General features: G+C 47.0%; 8 protein-coding genes across 8 annotated transcripts; 3 read left to right on the forward strand and 5 right to left on the reverse strand.

Moving 5' to 3' along the window:
• Window positions 1-17: 17 nt before the first annotated feature.
• Window positions 18-1,003, forward strand: LOC125959655 (uncharacterized). The gene is made up of 2 exons (XM_049692486.1): window positions 18-445; window positions 518-1,003. The coding sequence occupies exons 1-2, from the start codon at window positions 440-442 to the stop codon at window positions 1,001-1,003; spliced, it is 492 nt and encodes a 163-aa protein (XP_049548443.1). The 5' UTR covers window positions 18-439.
• Window positions 1,004-1,076: 73 nt separating this feature from the next.
• On the reverse strand, window positions 1,077-1,711 carry LOC125959656 (adult cuticle protein 1-like). The gene is made up of 2 exons (XM_049692487.1): window positions 1,573-1,711; window positions 1,077-1,470 (listed from the first exon to the last, which is right to left on the reverse strand). The coding sequence occupies exons 1-2, from the start codon at window positions 1,705-1,707 to the stop codon at window positions 1,144-1,146; spliced, it is 462 nt and encodes a 153-aa protein (XP_049548444.1). The 5' UTR covers window positions 1,708-1,711; the 3' UTR covers window positions 1,077-1,143.
• A 2,352-nt stretch (window positions 1,712-4,063) lies between these two features.
• LOC125951251 (adult cuticle protein 1-like) lies at window positions 4,064-4,966 on the reverse strand. The gene is made up of 2 exons (XM_049679949.1): window positions 4,806-4,966; window positions 4,064-4,668 (listed from the first exon to the last, which is right to left on the reverse strand). The coding sequence occupies exons 1-2, from the start codon at window positions 4,809-4,811 to the stop codon at window positions 4,282-4,284; spliced, it is 393 nt and encodes a 130-aa protein (XP_049535906.1). The 5' UTR covers window positions 4,812-4,966; the 3' UTR covers window positions 4,064-4,281.
• A 966-nt stretch (window positions 4,967-5,932) lies between these two features.
• LOC125952540 (adult cuticle protein 1-like) lies at window positions 5,933-6,727 on the forward strand. The gene is made up of 2 exons (XM_049682056.1): window positions 5,933-6,072; window positions 6,147-6,727. The coding sequence occupies exons 1-2, from the start codon at window positions 6,067-6,069 to the stop codon at window positions 6,504-6,506; spliced, it is 366 nt and encodes a 121-aa protein (XP_049538013.1). The 5' UTR covers window positions 5,933-6,066; the 3' UTR covers window positions 6,507-6,727.
• Window positions 6,728-7,641: 914 nt separating this feature from the next.
• LOC125952539 (adult cuticle protein 1-like) lies at window positions 7,642-8,586 on the reverse strand. The gene is made up of 2 exons (XM_049682055.1): window positions 8,430-8,586; window positions 7,642-8,312 (listed from the first exon to the last, which is right to left on the reverse strand). Exons 1-2 carry the CDS (start codon window positions 8,433-8,435, stop codon window positions 7,932-7,934), a joined length of 387 nt encoding a protein of 128 aa, XP_049538012.1. The 5' UTR covers window positions 8,436-8,586; the 3' UTR covers window positions 7,642-7,931.
• A 1,262-nt stretch (window positions 8,587-9,848) lies between these two features.
• On the reverse strand, window positions 9,849-10,429 carry LOC125952537 (cuticle protein 64-like). Its single transcript, XM_049682053.1, has 2 exons — window positions 10,368-10,429; window positions 9,849-10,302 (listed from the first exon to the last, which is right to left on the reverse strand). Exons 1-2 carry the CDS (start codon window positions 10,371-10,373, stop codon window positions 9,913-9,915), a joined length of 396 nt encoding a protein of 131 aa, XP_049538010.1. The 5' UTR covers window positions 10,374-10,429; the 3' UTR covers window positions 9,849-9,912.
• Window positions 10,430-12,080: 1,651 nt separating this feature from the next.
• On the reverse strand, window positions 12,081-13,031 carry LOC125952538 (adult cuticle protein 1-like). Its single transcript, XM_049682054.1, has 2 exons — window positions 12,877-13,031; window positions 12,081-12,759 (listed from the first exon to the last, which is right to left on the reverse strand). The coding sequence occupies exons 1-2, from the start codon at window positions 12,880-12,882 to the stop codon at window positions 12,379-12,381; spliced, it is 387 nt and encodes a 128-aa protein (XP_049538011.1). The 5' UTR covers window positions 12,883-13,031; the 3' UTR covers window positions 12,081-12,378.
• Window positions 13,032-16,726: 3,695 nt separating this feature from the next.
• Window positions 16,727-17,480, forward strand: LOC125951325 (uncharacterized). Its single transcript, XM_049680082.1, has 2 exons — window positions 16,727-16,885; window positions 16,965-17,480. The coding sequence occupies exons 1-2, from the start codon at window positions 16,880-16,882 to the stop codon at window positions 17,427-17,429; spliced, it is 471 nt and encodes a 156-aa protein (XP_049536039.1). The 5' UTR covers window positions 16,727-16,879; the 3' UTR covers window positions 17,430-17,480.
• The last annotated feature ends 313 nt before the right edge of the window (window positions 17,481-17,793 follow it).

Consider the following 17,793-nt stretch of genomic DNA (forward strand, 5'->3'; position numbering starts at 1 on the left):
GGATCACATCATCATCATCATCATCACAGAGACAATCGTTAGACTACGTACAAGGCACTGTGGGACCTCCAACGGTGATGATGGATTATACTTTTGGCGGGTCAAGTGCACGCATAACTTTCACTCTCCGCTGGTCTCTGCCGTGCTTCTTCACACACCAGCTCGCACTGCCGCAGAACCGCGGTCTTCATGATGCGGTTCACCTCCTATCAGCCGGTCGCAAAGCAATTGCGTCAGGGTCGTTATTGCGCAGACACAGCTCCATCAGCGTGGGATGTTACCACACCGGGCCAAACCCAATTTCGAAGTTTCTTCGTTATAAAACGTGTCCAGTGGTGGCGAAAATGAAGCAGACCGATCACGACCAGCAAACCGAACAACTCGTCCGATAGCGCAGAGCATCAAACCTAACGTGGCACACAATTCGTCGGACAACACTATGCAGGTGAGTTCTGGCTTCCATAGATATACTTAACAAACACTTAAAGGCACCTCGATTGTCTATAACTTTTCACAGAACGTTGCGGTGATCGCGCTTTGTGTTACTTTTTGGACATTATGTACCATCACCAATGCTGACGCTGCAGCCCTCTTCACACCCTACCAACCACTACATCCACTGGATGAAGGCTACTTCCTACAGGCGCAACAACGAGGAGCTTGCCACTTGGAGACGGGACTGGTGCAAGAGTATCCTTTCGTGCGCTTTCCCGATGAACACACGTACGCACACTACAACTACCGTCATCCGGTTGGTGGAGCTGTAGTGCCGCTACACGTGGCTCCATATCACAGCGAGCAGCTGCAACCGTTCTTACCGCCATCGCACTACGTGACCTTCGTACCCGGGCCGAGCTCACTGGTAGCCTACGTTCCCGTACAGCGTGGCTCCCAAGGTCCCTGGGCAGTACCGAATGTGTTCATCAAAGGACAAGGCTACAGCACCAACCAGTACGTCGCTCCGTCGATAATGAAGAAACTCCTAGGGCAGGATCCTCGGTGAGCCGCGAACGAAACGGCATCAGCTGGGCGGAACTGTTTGAACTCGAAAGAAGAAATCCTTTTGGGAACCCCGCTTTTGGATTAACAAATAAAACAAAAACTATTTATTGCAATACTTCAATCACTTCCTGCCGATCACCGTTAGTACGTTCCCGGGGGTGCATCAAAGTTGTACTGGAACTGTGAAACCGAGTGCCCCGGAAGGGGTGCGATGTGGATCGATCCGCGTGTAGCCATGATTGCGTACGCACCAGGATACGATCCTAAATGGGCTGCCACGACTGGTTCGATCGGTACCGGCACTGTCGCCTTCTCGGCCAGCGAGTAATCATGCCACGGACCCAACGGGAATGCGTACGGCCATCCTTCCAGTGCTAGTGCGTGATAGGAGGCGTCGGCCGGACACAACAGGAACAGGCACATCGACGCGCACAGAACCAGCGCAACTGCAAGAGATCTCGATGGGACCTGGTTTCGGGGAGGCGAACACATGATCACACGGCACACCACACAGAAGCACACTTTAGAATGTCACGGAACTGAATGGATCCTCACACAACCCGAACTTACTGTCATGGCGCGTCGTTTGTCTTTTACTTCTGCTTCTGCTTCTGCTGCTACTGGTGCTGCTGCTGCTACTTGAACCGATTCGGCTGACCGATCGGAGGAAATGAACAAAAATAACAATTCTACGTTCTTGGACATGGACTTTTATACGCTTTTAATGCCTTGCATGTTCCAGTTTGCACGATCGGTCGGTTCCACCCTAGGCCAGGCCAAGCCAACACCTACATTTCGCGACCTCCAGAACCAGAATATGACTTTGTCCAGAACCCGTACCCGTGTCTCAAAGGGGGAGGTTTGTTTCCTGGTCCAGGATATCAACTCCACCCAAGCCGGTCGCCTGCAGCTACCAACCCGGCCTAAGGTAAGTCGGTTTGCTAATGCTGTTTGCCGCCACCGCGTGACACACAAAACAATCTGACCGGCCCCATTTCTCCCTTTGCAGTTCTCGAGGGGGCAGGGCTGGAGCAGCTAGAACCAATTCTTGCCGGCCGGTTGACATTGGTGCAGCACGAACTAGCCGCTGCTGCTGCTGCTGCTGCAGCCTAGAACTTGCTCCATAACACCGCATTAGGCTAAGCATTGTCGCCAGTACGGTAGATCCGCATTCAATCCCATTCTGCATGATTTGTACCAGCACGCTAAGGCCGCGCAAAGGCCACTCAATGTCGATCGACAAGGGGCGGTGTCCGCCTTCTCGAAATTGGTTTGATACCCGGGTGATCTAGTATCGGTCGGTATCGCTACCGTTGAGCTGAACGGCTGAACTAGGGCGAAGGCATTAGTCACAACCAAACCACGAGCCGGTGTGGTCCCCAGTGCAACGACACCTTCGCCATTCAGACCGTCTGACGATCGGCGACACCTTTTCTCCATGTACGGACTGACATGAGTGTGATATGATTACGGATTGAATGGATAGCGGAGCTTACAAACGAACCGCCATGCAACGGCTACGGGATGTCGTGCGTACGCTGGTGGGGGCTCGTTCTGTCTAGCGTAGAACGAATTCTGAATGCACGCCGTTGCAGTACTGTGGGAGGTGTTCGGTTAGTTGCATGAATCATCGCTCCTAACCAATGATTAGTTCTAAAACAATCATAACGAAACATGTAATTACCATTGGGGGGTACCTTTAATTTAATTTATTATCAATTATTTAATGATAAACTGATTTATAGACACAGCATAATTCATAATAAAGTATGCAAACGACATACCAATGTAATCAGAGTTGTATTATTGCCCAGATTAACTGAAAATGTTTTGCCTGAAATGCTTTGAATAAAATGTACATATTTGGTCTCGTTTGAACATTTAGAAACGTTTGACATGAAACAAAGTTACTAGCCAGTTCCTGCCTTGACATACTGATAACATCATTCGCCAATAGCTATTGAATGTACTCGCAAAAGAGTCCACCTGTTGTGTATTTTAAGTTTTTACCTTAATGTTGAGTATTTTTTTTAATTATTTTAAAATAAATTGTAAGAATTTTAAAGAATCGCTATGGGCCTACCTGGTAAATAATTGAGGGGAATGTCTGTGGTACAACATATTTTTTTATTATTTGCTAAATGTGCATAGTAGCAAGCATCAACTACTGGTTGACGCGATTTAATGGATACGATACGAATCCAACATTAGACTAAAAGAGTTATATTTAATGATTACCCAAACATCAAATACTGAGCACATGCCGTGCTAAGGTTAGTAAAACTATCTTCCTAAAAGCGTTATTGGAAGAAGAAATTGCGCGCGTGCGGAAATATAAATCATCCGTTGCCGTGTTTTTCGCGAGGAAAGAAACTTGAACGTATGAAAAGAAAACCCAACCATTAAATAAACGACATCGAAGAGCAACTAATATTGCTTTCAAGCCATTGCCATTGATGTCGATTTTCCTTTCTATGAGAAATCGAATTGCAACACCTTGATTTTTTTTTCGTTTAGCATTCGGACAACAGATAAAAGGAAACAATACAATCCCTTTCTAGCTTTTTCGGAGGGCACATAGAGGATTCGCGAACTGTGAGCTGCCAAAAAATAAAAGTTTCAATTAGCATCGCTAAACCGACCACAACTAAATACTTTCAACCAACCATAACTTAAGAGGCCGTCAAGAATAGAATGCAAGACACGACCGACTGATAGGGAGTGTCCCTTCTATTTATCGTTTGTTCCGGTCGACGCCACACGGTCGGGCAGTGCTGGTCATGAGACGGCTTCGGTCCAAAGGCTTGATGTTTTGGTGAAGCTTTTAATATCCGTATATTACTTTAGTAATGTAGCAAACAAAGGGAAATCCTTTGAATCATTTCCTTTTTCTGTAAAATTTTTACGTTCTTCGTTAATTTCGATAAAATATTCAATAAATTCCCACAGTTGCTGTTCTCGCTCTCGCTGACATTGATGCAATCGTATCATTTTTTGCAATTTTCCCATTGATCCCAGGTGGTTGCCAAAACATAAAATAATATACACGAACAAGGCAAGGTTTATGAGAAAATGTGAAATGATTTTTTCGTTTTTTTATTGTTGGAAATTCCGCGATGACTCGCCGCTCTGCATCGGCACACCGAAAGGGCTTCCAATCGAACGGTGGGTGGGATAGCACAATTTCGACTGATAGACGATAGATAGACAAAACAGACAGACGAGACGTTTCCGGCAGTGGCTTCCATCGTGTTTGACTAGGAGAGGAAGATGGACGGCTTAGATCGTGCCTGGGGCCGGAGCAAGGTTCAGCTGCTGCTGGGAGACGGCATGTCCTGGCAGGGGCGCGACATGCACCGCACCTCGGGTAGCAGTGACGGAGGTGGCTCCCGGCACAACACCGGCATGGTGAGCGACCGAAGCAGCCGGACCATGGGGAGCGGCCAAGATGGCAGCATGAGGAGCCGCCCACAGAGCGGCATGCGGGGCGTACGCTGGCAGGGCGGCGTGGATGGCAGAGTGCGAGATCGCACCGTACGGATGGGCCAGCACGTTCGACTGGATCACGGTCGGGGCGGCCAGATGACCGTAAGGCCAACCACCGTACGGCAGGAGACCGGCTTCCGAAACAACGGCCAGGGCCAAGATGACTGCAGCTACCATGCACTAAACGGAGGAAATATCGGAAAACGGGATGCAAAAACGGGATATTAGTGGGAACACTCCAACAGGAACTCGTCCTCTCGCTGAATCCTTGCGGGAACTCAGGCAGGCTCCCAGGATGCCCACGGGAACCTACATACCTTCATGATTGGTTTTTGGTTGGGTTTTTTTGCGGGTTGTTTCGGTGGTTCGCTTGGAACGATTGAATTAATTATGATGCCTTACCGGAGCGTGCAGTTCGGTTTTTATACAGAAATTCTTGCTCTCGTTAGAGCAAGCCCCAACAGATCGCTCGATTACACCAGCGTACCCCCGGAGTACCGAGACCGCGACCTCGCCATAGTAAGCTCGGTTACACTGCCAATTGTACCGACGATCGACGACGATCACCACTACCACCACCACCAGCAGCAGCAGCACAGGCCGAGGAGTTTCCTATATACTATAAGATTCTTTCACTTCACGGAAAGAGGGCTGACCCCCGCTCTAAGATCGATGACGGTGGCCCACTCTCTCCCACTCTCCTCCATTGGCAACACAGTCGCAGTGCATGTGCAACGCGAACTGCACTTAGAATGCTGCACTGCCTTCCGCCCTAGAGGTGGGGGTGCTAGAGCACTCTCGAGCTATATGCATGGCAACTCGGCTGCTCGGGCCTGGCCACCGTGGACACACACCGGGGACCATTCGTTATGTAGTTGCACGGTTTGTTCACTCTCCGCGCTTGCCGCTTGATTGAGTTTGGACTCACGGCACAAGGCGTTAAAAATGGCGATCACTGAACTTGAAAAACCAACTCCTTTCGATCATCACACACGCACAGATACATTGCAAGGCTCATGGCATGCATAACACGTACACGTGTGTACAGAACACCGGGCAGAACCTTCTGCAGCCGGAGAGTTCAATCCCCATCGCCTAAACGCTCATCGTCATCGCCTACTATGTACTGTCGGGGTGCCCCGGAATGCCGTGACCAGGTGGCGGGTCTTTCCGCGATGGCAACATGGGCCCCTTGTGTATGCGGTGAGGTCGCGGTACGTTACAAGTTCTGCGCAGGTTGAAGTGCTTACGCTAACGAGCCGGTAAAAGTGATCCACTCACTCGTACGCTACTCGTACGTGCCAGGGTGCCCCGTTACACTTCACGTACAGGGTGGACATGCTGACACCTCGCGCTGGCGTGTTCTGAGACCACCTTCCCTCCCAAGGTCTGGCCTGGCCGGGCCGAGCCTGGCTTGGCCTGGTCTGGTACCATCGGTCTGGTACCGATCGGCGATGTATAAATACCTTTTGGTGCGGTTCGGTTAAGCATCACAATCAGTTCAAACGTCCGATCGAACAGATCATTACACATTGAGTTACTTCAGTGTTCAGCACACGAACCCTTTAACCAATCACCATGAAGGTAGCTTTTGCAACGAGGTGGAAGGATAGCAGGATAGCAGAGTGACAATGTCCCTTTTTTTCGTCCTTTTGCAGTGCGCCATCGTTGCCGTCGTTCTGGCTCTGGCCGTCGTCTCGGAGGCTGGAGTGCTGCCATGGGGCTGGCCATACGGTGGTCTGCCAGCGGCTGTTCCGGTTGCTGCGTGGCCACCAGCGGCCATTCATGCGGCATATCCAGCGTACGCGCCGCACGCCGCTCTGTGGGCTGCTCCTCATGCCGCTGCCTACCTGGCCGCTCCCCATGCTCCGGCTGCCTCGGTCGCTCACCATGCCGGTGTTGTGCCCGGAGCTACCTCCGTCACTGCCACCCGTGGTGCCGTCCATGTTGCCCCGCTGCCAGGACATGCCGTCTCGCAGCAGCAGCTGAACCTTGCCCCGGCCCCAGGAACCATCTAAATGCGCACATCGGGAATGCCTCTCAAATCCCACACGAACGTCGCCCACCCTCCCCCATACACCATCTGTCGCCATCGTGCAATATGCTGAACAAGTGATAACATAACTCATTAGATCGTAAGTTGGATCGGCGGACGCTCCGTTTCTAATCGTTCATATTGCTGCAAAAGCTTCACTCAAACCCGGAAATGCAATAAATAGAAGCATTTTTACAAAAAAAAACAATTACACTCCTTTTGTTGATCATTTTGTTGCAGCGTAAGAGTGTGGCAGGAGACAAACTAGTCCACAGATCGTTTATTATTATAGAAATCCATTCTCGACCATTGCTGGACCATCAACTGAAAGGGCGTAATCGTGGCAGTCCAAGACCGTCTGTCGGTTGTAGCGCCAGATGAGTAACTATGTAATAGGCTGGTTACTGGGATCGTATGATCTATCTTCAGCGTTCAACAATCAGAACAGGTTTTATTGTGGAGCACATGTGAAACGATTTGTAAATGGAGAATTCTTCATATCAATTCAACATTGTTCACTTTCACGGCGGACACTGGCACTGGCACAGTGCATTGCATTTATTCTCCCTGCTAAACCTCTCTAAGAATTTAAGAAAACAGTACAACTAATGCAAAAAATAATTGAGCATGTTTTTATTACTGTCGTTTGATATCCCTTGTTGTTGTTATTATTAATATTTTCTCATAAAAAGGAAACTACATAAAAAGTACAAAGTTGGTTGGTATTGAGCCACTATATATATTATTCTGCAATTCGCTTTGCATGAGATTATTACGGCCGCAGTATCTTCATTATACATACACACTAATTTCCGAAGTACATTTGTTTCGTGTGGGTTATTTCATTATTACCATGATTGATTGGATTGTATAAAAAAGCCAAACGAACTAAAATTATTGGATTATGGACGAGTTTTGAACTAATTTTTACTACACCAAACGTGCAACTGCTTTGCTTGGTCCCAAAGGGCAATTCCTTCAACGCTTCAATATGACCAATAAAGAGTAAATAAGAACGTGTTTAAGAAAAGTAGACCTTGAACAAGGTATTTTTTGAAGATCATTCTTCTCTTCAATCAGACTATTTTATAAAATAATTGAAATAGGCGATGCAGAAGTTTTTTTTACAAAATTGTCATTTATTCGTGTAAATAACATCTATTTACAGTAAATGTACAATTGGCTGAGATAACCATGAACAAACAAACATTTTTCGCTCTCTCTACATTACATGCACACACACATATACTCAATCACACTCCCGAAGAATCAATCGACCATTTGGTATGAGTTGGCCGCTGGTCTGACTGTGAGTCTTCGGGTTGTTGTTCCAGATCGATCCAATTTCCGTGTCCTGTTGCAGCACTAACAGCTCGCCTCCTCTCCATTGAGCTCTCTAGTGATCAGCTTAGATGGTTCCTGGGGCCGGGGCAAGGTTCAGCTGCTTCTGCGAGACGGCATGTCCTGGCAGCGGGGCAACATGGACGGCACCACGGGTGGCAGTGACGGAGGTAGCTCCGGGCACAACACCGGCATGGTGAGCGACCGAGGCAAGCGGAGCATGGGGAGCAGCTAGGTAGGCAGCGGCATGAGGAGCAGCGTAGGCATGGATGGCAGCCGGGTATCCAGCGTACGGGTAGGCAGCGGCATGAGCGTAAGGATATCCGGCGTATGGCCAGGCCGGGGCGTTAGCCTGGATGACGGTCGCTCCGTATGGGTATCCAGCATAAGGATATCCAGCCTCGGCGGCAACAGCCAGGGCGACGATGGCAACGGCGGCAACGATGCACTGTAAAAGACACACACACATTCAAACAAACACAAACACAAATGAGCACCAGGATCACTCGGTTGTTGGTCACGGTATCCCGAGAGCGACCTTCAGCTGCCAGGAGCTGCTCCTTACCTTCATGGTGATTGAGGGGTTTTGGTGGGGGTTTTGGGTGTTTGCTGAAGGAGCTGCTGTAGAGCTGTTAGAACGTTTGAATTGCTTCTGCCTTACTGAGTCGCCCGGCAGATCCTTTTATACACCGATCGTGTCACCTATCGGATCCGATCGGATCGTTCCTTTGCCAACTCCGGCCACTGACCACGACCACGACCACGACCACCATCGCTCGCTCACTCTACGCCCAATCTCTTCTTCGACCCTCCTTCTTCCCCTCTCGACAAATGCCGCTTCCTACGAGTAATTGCAGCCAACCCCGTAAAGCCGGTGGCCACGGTGAACGGGTGGTGCATTTCGCTTTTTGCGCTTTACTCCCTCCCCCATCTCGAATGCACCCACGAGCCACCACCCTAAAGCCGAAGTGCATCGGAATGTAATGCACCGGAGCGATAGGGGACCTCTACCGGTCTATACCTCTCACAAACGCACCTGTGTGTATGAATAGACGCAAATTATATATGTAGAGAATCTTCTAATATTCTATCGGCCTATCTGCATACTCTTTAGCAAACCATAGCCGCTTGACATTATTTTCTTGGCTGATTAAGGGTAACTTCCGGGCAGCTTTGCTGTATATAAAAGGAATAATAATGGACATGCTCTAAGTAAAATATTTTGTAATAGAGATTGCCGGTGTAGAAATGCTATATTTGTTCACAATAATTAGTTGTTAACATAAAACATCCACACTTCATGTAATTGATTGAATCTAGCTTAAAATAAATCATCGAGCCTTCTCGACGCATGTATTTGGAAAATCGTGCTTCTTTGAATTATGGGAACTCATAAAACTGAAGTTATTGCGTAATAATTATAAAACTTAATAATTATAGCTTATAACTATATCACAAATAAATGTCACAATGTTAAGATGCGTGAATGCATTGGCATAATTTATATTTTGCTTTGTATGTGCTCCAACATATTTTTTAGAGAAAGACTATGGTTAATTCTACCCAATAAACTGCTCTTAATTTTTGTGGTTTCTTATGACGAAAGCATCAGACTATTTGCTCCATCAGGTTTTTTAAAATTGTGCCCAAAAACTTTGTCAGCTATATTATTGGACGCTGCCAAATATCTTATCAGCTTTATAATTCGATAGATCCATCGTTAGACCTGTGTCTAGTAAGAAGAATATGTCTTCATAATAACCATAACCGTAAGACATACTTAGTACGTTAATGATTAGGTACAATATATTTTTAATTTCATTTCTTTCACTTTCCCTTCCATTCGACACACCGAAATGATGCAATTAAATTCTATTCTTAACAAAAAGAAATTTTTGAAGCAACATTGTGAGTACAACAGACAGTCATTAGTTTCACATGCTTTTATTGATTTTCTTTAAAATACAATTTACACCTCCGCATCAGCGCTGTACATTTTTGTCGATTTGATAGTCCGAATCCCGTTCCGAATGGTGTGCGTCGAATCTTTACAAGTAGTACTTTGATGGAAGGACCTTGCCATATCCATAGCCCAAACCAGCACCATAGCCGTATCCGGCATCAAGCGCATATCCGGCACCATATCCATAACCCAAACCGGCGCCATAGCCCAGAACCTTAGCGCCACCGTAAACCGTTGCTGGGGCCGAGTACGAAACCACCTTGGAGACAGCGGGATAGCTATCGTAGACCGCTGGGTAGGAGTATTTGGTGGCCACCGGAAGGATCGATTTGCCGTACAGACCGTACGATGGATAAGCGACCGAAGAAGTCACCGGCAGTGCCGAGACGTAGTTGGACACTACAGCTCCACCGTATGGTAGGTAGGATGCCTCAGCGACAGCCAGCAGCACCAGGGCAATGGATGCAATGAAGACCTGTAGTGAAGCAATTCTTTAGCTACGGGACCTCCTTGAGCTGATGAAATTCTTATCAAACTCACCTTCATGATGTCTTTGGTTTTAGGTTGATTGTGGTTGGTACACGATTGTGCTGCTGACAACGGTGGTTTGCAACTGATGCCTTACCAAAACTCCGGTCACCCATTTATAGTCAGATGGACGTTTGTTCTTCTTTGCACCAACGACGGAACATCTTTCTTCGATTCACCTACTGTCACACTTCCCCCAAGTGAATGGACAAGAATACAAGAATAAGCTTATCAAAAAACTAAGCGAGTATACCAATTAGTCCTGCCGAAATTATACGTTCACAAGGGCGGATGTAACGGCGCGTGAAGGACGATCGCAGATCCGATTTGAAACGGATGGTTGTACATCGCCAATTTAGATACGGTTCAATTCCGACACATTCCTTCCGGTTCCATCATGGGTGTGTTGCTTTTAAATGCAGACATTACTGAATTAGTACGAGCAATCTGATAGCCGAACCTCGGTTTAGCTTTTAAACCATTCAAATGACATTCGTGCGGAACGGTGGCATAAGCCGTTTTAAAGATTCTGATTTAAAATAGATGCCTTGAATTAAGGTAAGCTAGAGTATCATAAAATCATGGACTCATGGTTGTATAAATCCTTTCTAAACCACTCATTAAATTAGAGTCTTAGAAAAGCGAAAGGTGCGTGACTGAAAACGTGCCATTCTAGTAGTGTGAGTTGAATAAAATTTAAGCGCAGGCTGATTAATAATTTAATTATTTTTTTTTATTTGGATTCGAGAAAACTACTAAACCATAGCAACCCTCTCGAAATGTTGATTGCATTATATTTATCATCGCATACAAGCTAAGAATGCAACCTTCTTTTTTATTTAAAAAAAATTAGAAACGTTTCCTTTCCCATTAATATTTTAAAACCAAATATCTATACTATTATAAACATGTTGAATTCAGTATAAAATCATAGTGAATACAATTTGATATTGATGGTCGCAAAAAATCAAAAACCTCTTGTGCGAACTCATTTTCTAACAAAAAATATTGATTTTCATAACAAAATTTTTTTTTCGAAACATGTAGTTCAAATTCCACTATCTAACAATATAGGGTTCCGGTTCGTTTTTAGATATGATAAAAACTAAACATTTCATTGAACAAGAAACAAACAACAAACTAATTAAGAATCGAATTAGACTGGTTAATTCATTACGTTTTTTGGTCGATTGTTATATAAGTCCAGTTATTATTTTGTACAAATAGACAATAATTCAAGTGATATCATAATATTCATCTAATTTTTTTTGTTTATTGCCAGGATATTTAGTTGTAATCACGCCCGTTGGCACATCTTAGAGCCCATAGTACGTATTCAAAGCACAATTTTGTCATAATCAATGGCGTTGCTAGGATTAAATGAATAAATTTAAAATTAATCCAGTCAAATATATCTTCTTTTGCTCCAGATGTGTAATAAACAGAATAATAAAGAAAAAAACAGTCAATTACCTTATTGTAATATGGCACCAATCTAGAGCATGAATATGGTAATGCCAGTTAAAGCGCAGGAATGGTTTTATAAATTTTCGGCATCAGTTGCAAAAAGATTGTCCTAAACATAATGCAATTTAGTTTTTTATTGAGATTTTTTTTCAAATCCTGGCGCTGATAAAATAAGCAAAATACTTAACTAATTTTTTAACTAGCATCAAACAACATGAACTAGAAAAAAGTTGAAGAAGATGAACAACACAACAAACATTGTTAATTTTTTTACAAAATTGTCATTTATTCGTGTAAATAACATCTATTTACAGTAAATGTACAATTGGCTGAGATAACCATGAACAAACAAACATTTTTCGCTCTCTCTCTACATTACATGCACACACACATATACTCAATCACACTCCCGAAGAATCAATCGACCATTTGGTATGAGTTGGCCGCTGGTCTGACTGTGAGTCTTCGGGTTGTTGTTCCAGATCGATCCAATTTCCGTGTCCTGTTGCAGCACTAACAGCTCGCCTCCTCTCCATTGAGCTCTCTAGTGATCAGCTTAGATGGTTCCTGGGGCCGGGGCAAGGTTCAGCTGCTTCTGCGAGACGGCATGTCCTGGCAGCGGGGCAACATGGACGGCACCACGGGTGGCAGTGACGGAGGTAGCTCCGGGCACAACACCGGCATGGTGAGCGACCGAGGCAAGCGGAGCATGGGGAGCAGCTAGGTAGGCAGCGGCATGAGGAGCAGCGTAGGCATGGATGGCAGCCGGGTATCCAGCGTACGGGTAGGCAGCGGCATGAGCGTAAGGATATCCGGCGTATGGCCAGGCCGGGGCGTTAGCCTGGATGACGGTCGCTCCGTATGGGTATCCAGCATAAGGATATCCAGCCTCGGCGGCAACAGCCAGGGCGACGATGGCAACGGCGGCAACGATGCACTGTAAAAGACACACACACATTCAAACAAACACAAACACAAATGAGCACCAGGATCACTCGGTTGTTGGTCACGGTATCCCGAGAGCGGCCTTCAGCTGCCAGGAGCTGCTCCTTACCTTCATGGTGATTGAGGGGTTTTGGTGGGGGTTTTGGGTGTTTGCTGAAGGAGCTGCTGTAGAGCTGTTAGAACGTTTGAATTGCTTCTGCCTTACTGAGTCGCCCGGCAGATCCTTTTATACACCGATCGTGTCACCTATCGGATCCGATCGGATCGTTCCTTTGCCAACTCCGGCCACTGACCACGACCACGACCACGACCACCATCACTCGCTCACTCTACGCCCAATCTCTTCTTCGACCCTCCTTTTTCCCCTCTCGACAAATGCCGCTTCCTACGAGTAATTGCAGCCAGCCCCGTAAAGCCGGTGGCCACGGTGAACGGGTGGTGCATTTCGCTTTTTGCGCTTTACTCCCTCCCCCATCTCGAATGCACCCACGAGCCACCACCCTAAAGCCGAAGTGCATCGGAATGTAATGCACCGGAGCGATAGAGAGCAGAGCAGCAACGAGAAGGGGAAACGGAGAGGTCAGAACGCGACCAGAGCGTTTATCGCACCGTTTCCCCCCGTACGTCGTCCCCGTTCTGTCTGTTGGCAAGCTAACGGGAGGGAAAAAGATGAAATAATTGATCCCCAGCCCTGGTTTGGCCATTGTGGTAAAGGGGTAGTCCGATTGGCATGCGGCCCGCAACGCCTAGCAACGCGCTTCCGTCCTGGTCCGATCTCGGAAGGTCCCACTTTATGCACCGAAGAAGGGAGGAATGGTACACCAGAATGGGTGAGGGCAAATCGAACGGAATCGGTCCAACGCGTGCGTCAGGGTCCGAAGACTTCGAAGGTCATCTCAGTGACCGAACCGATGGACCGAGGGAACCGCGGTAGCGCAGTGATCGGAACGAAACTCCCGATCGATGCCATAATGCGGTTTATGACAAATGTAGATCGCGCGAGAGACAAACGTTCTCTAATAGACTTAGCGCTGCGGCAGTTGTAGCGTGCGGCAGTTGTCAGGCGAACGATTACGGCAAGTAGAAGTGACAGAGGCTGGCAGGTCTGGAATGTTTCCGCTTCTCCTCGTGCCATTTTGCGATACATTTACAAGCGCCAAATTGGTGAATGTCTTTATGGTTCAGCACAACAGTTGATGAACTCGCATTCTGGTCATCTTCATTTTATAATGTCACTCCGCTGAGGCGAGCAACATTCGTCGTGTGCAAAGTGGTTGTTAGCCTAATGGGTCAACAATATTTACGGTCCAATTATGAAACTATATCAAATCACTGCTCTAACCAATACAGGATTACGCTACTGGGGCAAACAAACATATTTCTTGTGTCGTAAATCATTAATTTTGATGATTTTTTATGATTCATTTTCCTGTTAGTTTACCTAACAACTAGCGTCCATATTAGTGCCTGGTAGTATGCATTTATATTGAGTTTAGATTTAGGTAACCTGTAGGTTTGATGATCGTTTCCAAATTACAATCTTTTACATGTTCTCTAAATTTCTAAGCGTATTCTTAACAATAGACCGACAAAAAATGCGATACGTACTAAGAGCTTCACGAAAGCAGCGCCAAAAAACTTCTGAAAATCACAATAGAAAAATAAATGAATAAAAGCTGCAAATGTCAACTCTAGGGAACGCAATACTTCATTATGTTTGAAACAAAATAAACAAATTAAAAATAAATAAACCAAACTGGATACAATTACATAATGCGTTCTTCTAAAGCATTATCATCCTGATTTCCACATGCAATGTGTTCAAAAAATTGTTAGGCTTAATTTGGGAAGTATGATATGCCAAAATTTCATTCATATTTTCTCATTTTTTCGCTCATCTCGAAAAGAATGACTCAGTCAAAAGCGCACATGAAGCGACAAACTGCCCTGTACCCTACACGTCACGCCTTCCTTAAGTCAGCGTGGTCAGGCAGGCTTATGCAATGGTATCACCAACTGGCCTTAGCGCAACCAGAAATCCCCCACCTGGTCACCCCTGTTCGGTATCTGGGTGGAAACACTTTCTAGAACAGAATCTTGAAACAGTTCTTACACGGAACGTGTGGCGTCGCGTCAAGGTCTCCACCCAAGGGCCCAGGCCACGGAATATTCACCATTCTATTCTTGTAACAGGCTCGGTGTCGGCAGGCATTCGAGTTCCGGGCTCAAGTTCAAACATGCCATGCACCGCCCGTTCGGCGGAGTCTTGCGATCCAGGTGTTACGTGCGCACCATCAACACCACTGAGACTACCCTCCGTGGACCCAACCAGCCAGCGAGCCAGCAGGCAAGGTGCTTATTACAAAATATCGCGTACGTGACGCCAGAATCACATCCATTCTGGGCGCAAGAACGGAGAGTTGAGGGCATAGCAGCAGCAGCAGCAGCAGCACCGGCAATATTGTCGCGAACTAGTTTCCCCGCAAATGCGCGCGCCCAGGACGCCAGACTACCGCACCAGCCGCGTCGATGCGATAATGGGAAGGGGGAGAGATAAAGTTTAATTACCCTCCCACCAGTAAATATGTCACGTTCGATAATTGCGTTAATTAGTCAAAGGGGTTTGGGTGCACATGTCACATGCCGAGAGTACCGGGGCGTAGGTGACTGAGTCCCGGGATCTAGTTGTTCCAGGTGGGTGCGAAATGAAAGCTGCTCAAACTGTTCACCGATTTGGAATGCACTTTTTGGCGTGCGGTTGGTTCTGAAACATCAGTTCTGCAAAATTTCCCCACTTCCTCCAATCTCCAAGTGTCTAGGAACTCGCCTGACCTCTAGTGGATTTCTAGTGTGCGATTCTTTGCGTTAACCTTCGATAGGGCCATTAGATTCATCAACACGATCATAATTATGATCATGCGGAGCCTATAAATCAGGTAGCGTTATTGCCCTCGCTGGTGCGTTAATTTGTTTCATTTCTAAGACGCCCTCAAATCGCCTCAAATAACTTTTCCCCGTTACCGAGCCCTCTCATTACGCTAATCAGAAATCGAATGGCTTTATCACTAAAATACCCTGCGATCTGGACCCTCGATAATGCACTCGTGCCCACCGTTGCCCTCGTAAATAACGTTCTTAACTGGTCCATTTTACGCTCCGGTTGCTCCGCTTGTTCCGTCAAGACATTCCTCAAAACCACCCCTCCAGGATCCTTTGTGTGCGATCGATATCGAGCAACAGTGACAATGACGACAATTCCTATCCTTCTGCAAAGCGAGTCTCCCTCGGTCGGCACGAAAAACAACCACCAGTGATGGCGAACGTTCACCGCGAACGATCGGTATGCTAATTCGTACGCCAGCCCATGCGCAGTGCCCCGTACAAGTGCCGGCTACCGGTCGGTATGTACGCAGAATGAGCCAGCTGCCCGGTATCCTGGAAGTTGCAACCATAGTTATCTAACGTAATACCGCATTCGAAGCTGGCCTACCTTGGCCTGCTGATCACCGAGGCCTGCACCAGTGTCGGCAGGTTGGCATGGTTTCCGCAAAACTCCCGAACCGGACCCACAGTGATCGTTCGACATCGATCTATGAGCTGTTCTACGCGGTGTGCCCCCTTGCGCGCATGTTCGAACCCATTTAAATTAGCTGCAAGCTGACGATAAAAACCTGGCAGGAGCACAAAACAAATCCATCCGTTCGCACCAATTCCAACGGTGGTCATTATCAATCAATTAGTATCCATACGCACGTCATCTATCGCTCAGGCTGGCTGGCTGGCTAGCGGGCTGGCTAGCGGGCTGGCTAGCGGGCTGGCTGGTTGGCGGGCTGCTGGACTGCACAGCTGGTAGAAAATTACATGGACATTGTTTTAATTTCTCTACGATCGGTGTGGGTCTTTCGCTCACTGGCCATAATGCACCGCAAGTGCAGCGCTGCACTTACAATGCTTTGTCGTGGCCGTCGTCGAGGTCGAGTTATATGGCGTACCAATCTCTAGCCGATTTATAAATACACCTGCCATGTACTGTCGAAAGCGTAGAACTTCACAAACCGCTGGTGGTGACTTACAACCCTCTGACCGTTCATCGTGCTACTCAGGAGTTCATCATGAAGGTATGTTTCGTTTGAAGCTGGCACTTATTCCGCCAATCTTCGATCCTGATAACTGTTTGCATCCGTTTTTCTTCTACAGCTCATTGCTGCCCTAGTTGTCGCCGTGGTTGCTGTTGCTGCCGAGGCAGGATACGTCGATCCGTACGAGACAGGACTTGCCGTGGCGCATCACGACGGTGCGTATTATGGCGATCATCACGACGATGGATATGCTGCGCTAGGACATCACGTCGCACCGTATGGTGCTCACTATGGCGCCTACCATTACGATCCATCCGGTACCTTCAGCTACTGGGGCAGTCATGGACCGACGGTGGTGCAACAGAACGCTGCCAGTCTAGCCCATCCAGTCTATGGTGCGCATCCGTATGCACCATACTCGACGCCTTATGGGCTGTATGGTGCCCCAGGAGCGACTGTAGTACAGGCTAATTTGGCCACCAATCATTGGGAATACCCGGCTGTCTATGGTGCAACTTACGGACATGGTTACGGGTATGACAAGTATCTAGCCACTGCACCGACCACCAAATATCTCCTGTAACCGATGGAACGGTTATTCTCCGGAGGAATTCAATAAAGTATGAATTCTCCATCCGATTGTTTAATTATTTACTTTACTCGTTGAGCAAAACCTGAACTAATCTGTTGTTTGTCACTAAACGGATATCCAAGCTGAAGCTGACTTGAGCCAGAACTAATTTTTCGCCGCAGAAACCGTAGCGTAGTACCGGCACCCCCTATACTATGCCGAGATTGAAATCTCAATCTTACAGCAGGCACAATACCCTTCTAGTGCTGCAATCTCTGTTGGATCCAGCAAACAACTGGGCGAAAACAGGGCTGTCAATCGCGAACCGTTTCGCAAATCGGCAGAAACAGTACGAACGTGAAGAGAGATGAACTTT

Source organism: Anopheles darlingi, chromosome 2 (genome assembly GCF_943734745.1).
Source record: "Anopheles darlingi chromosome 2, idAnoDarlMG_H_01, whole genome shotgun sequence".
NCBI lineage: Eukaryota > Metazoa > Arthropoda > Insecta > Diptera > Culicidae > Anopheles > Anopheles darlingi.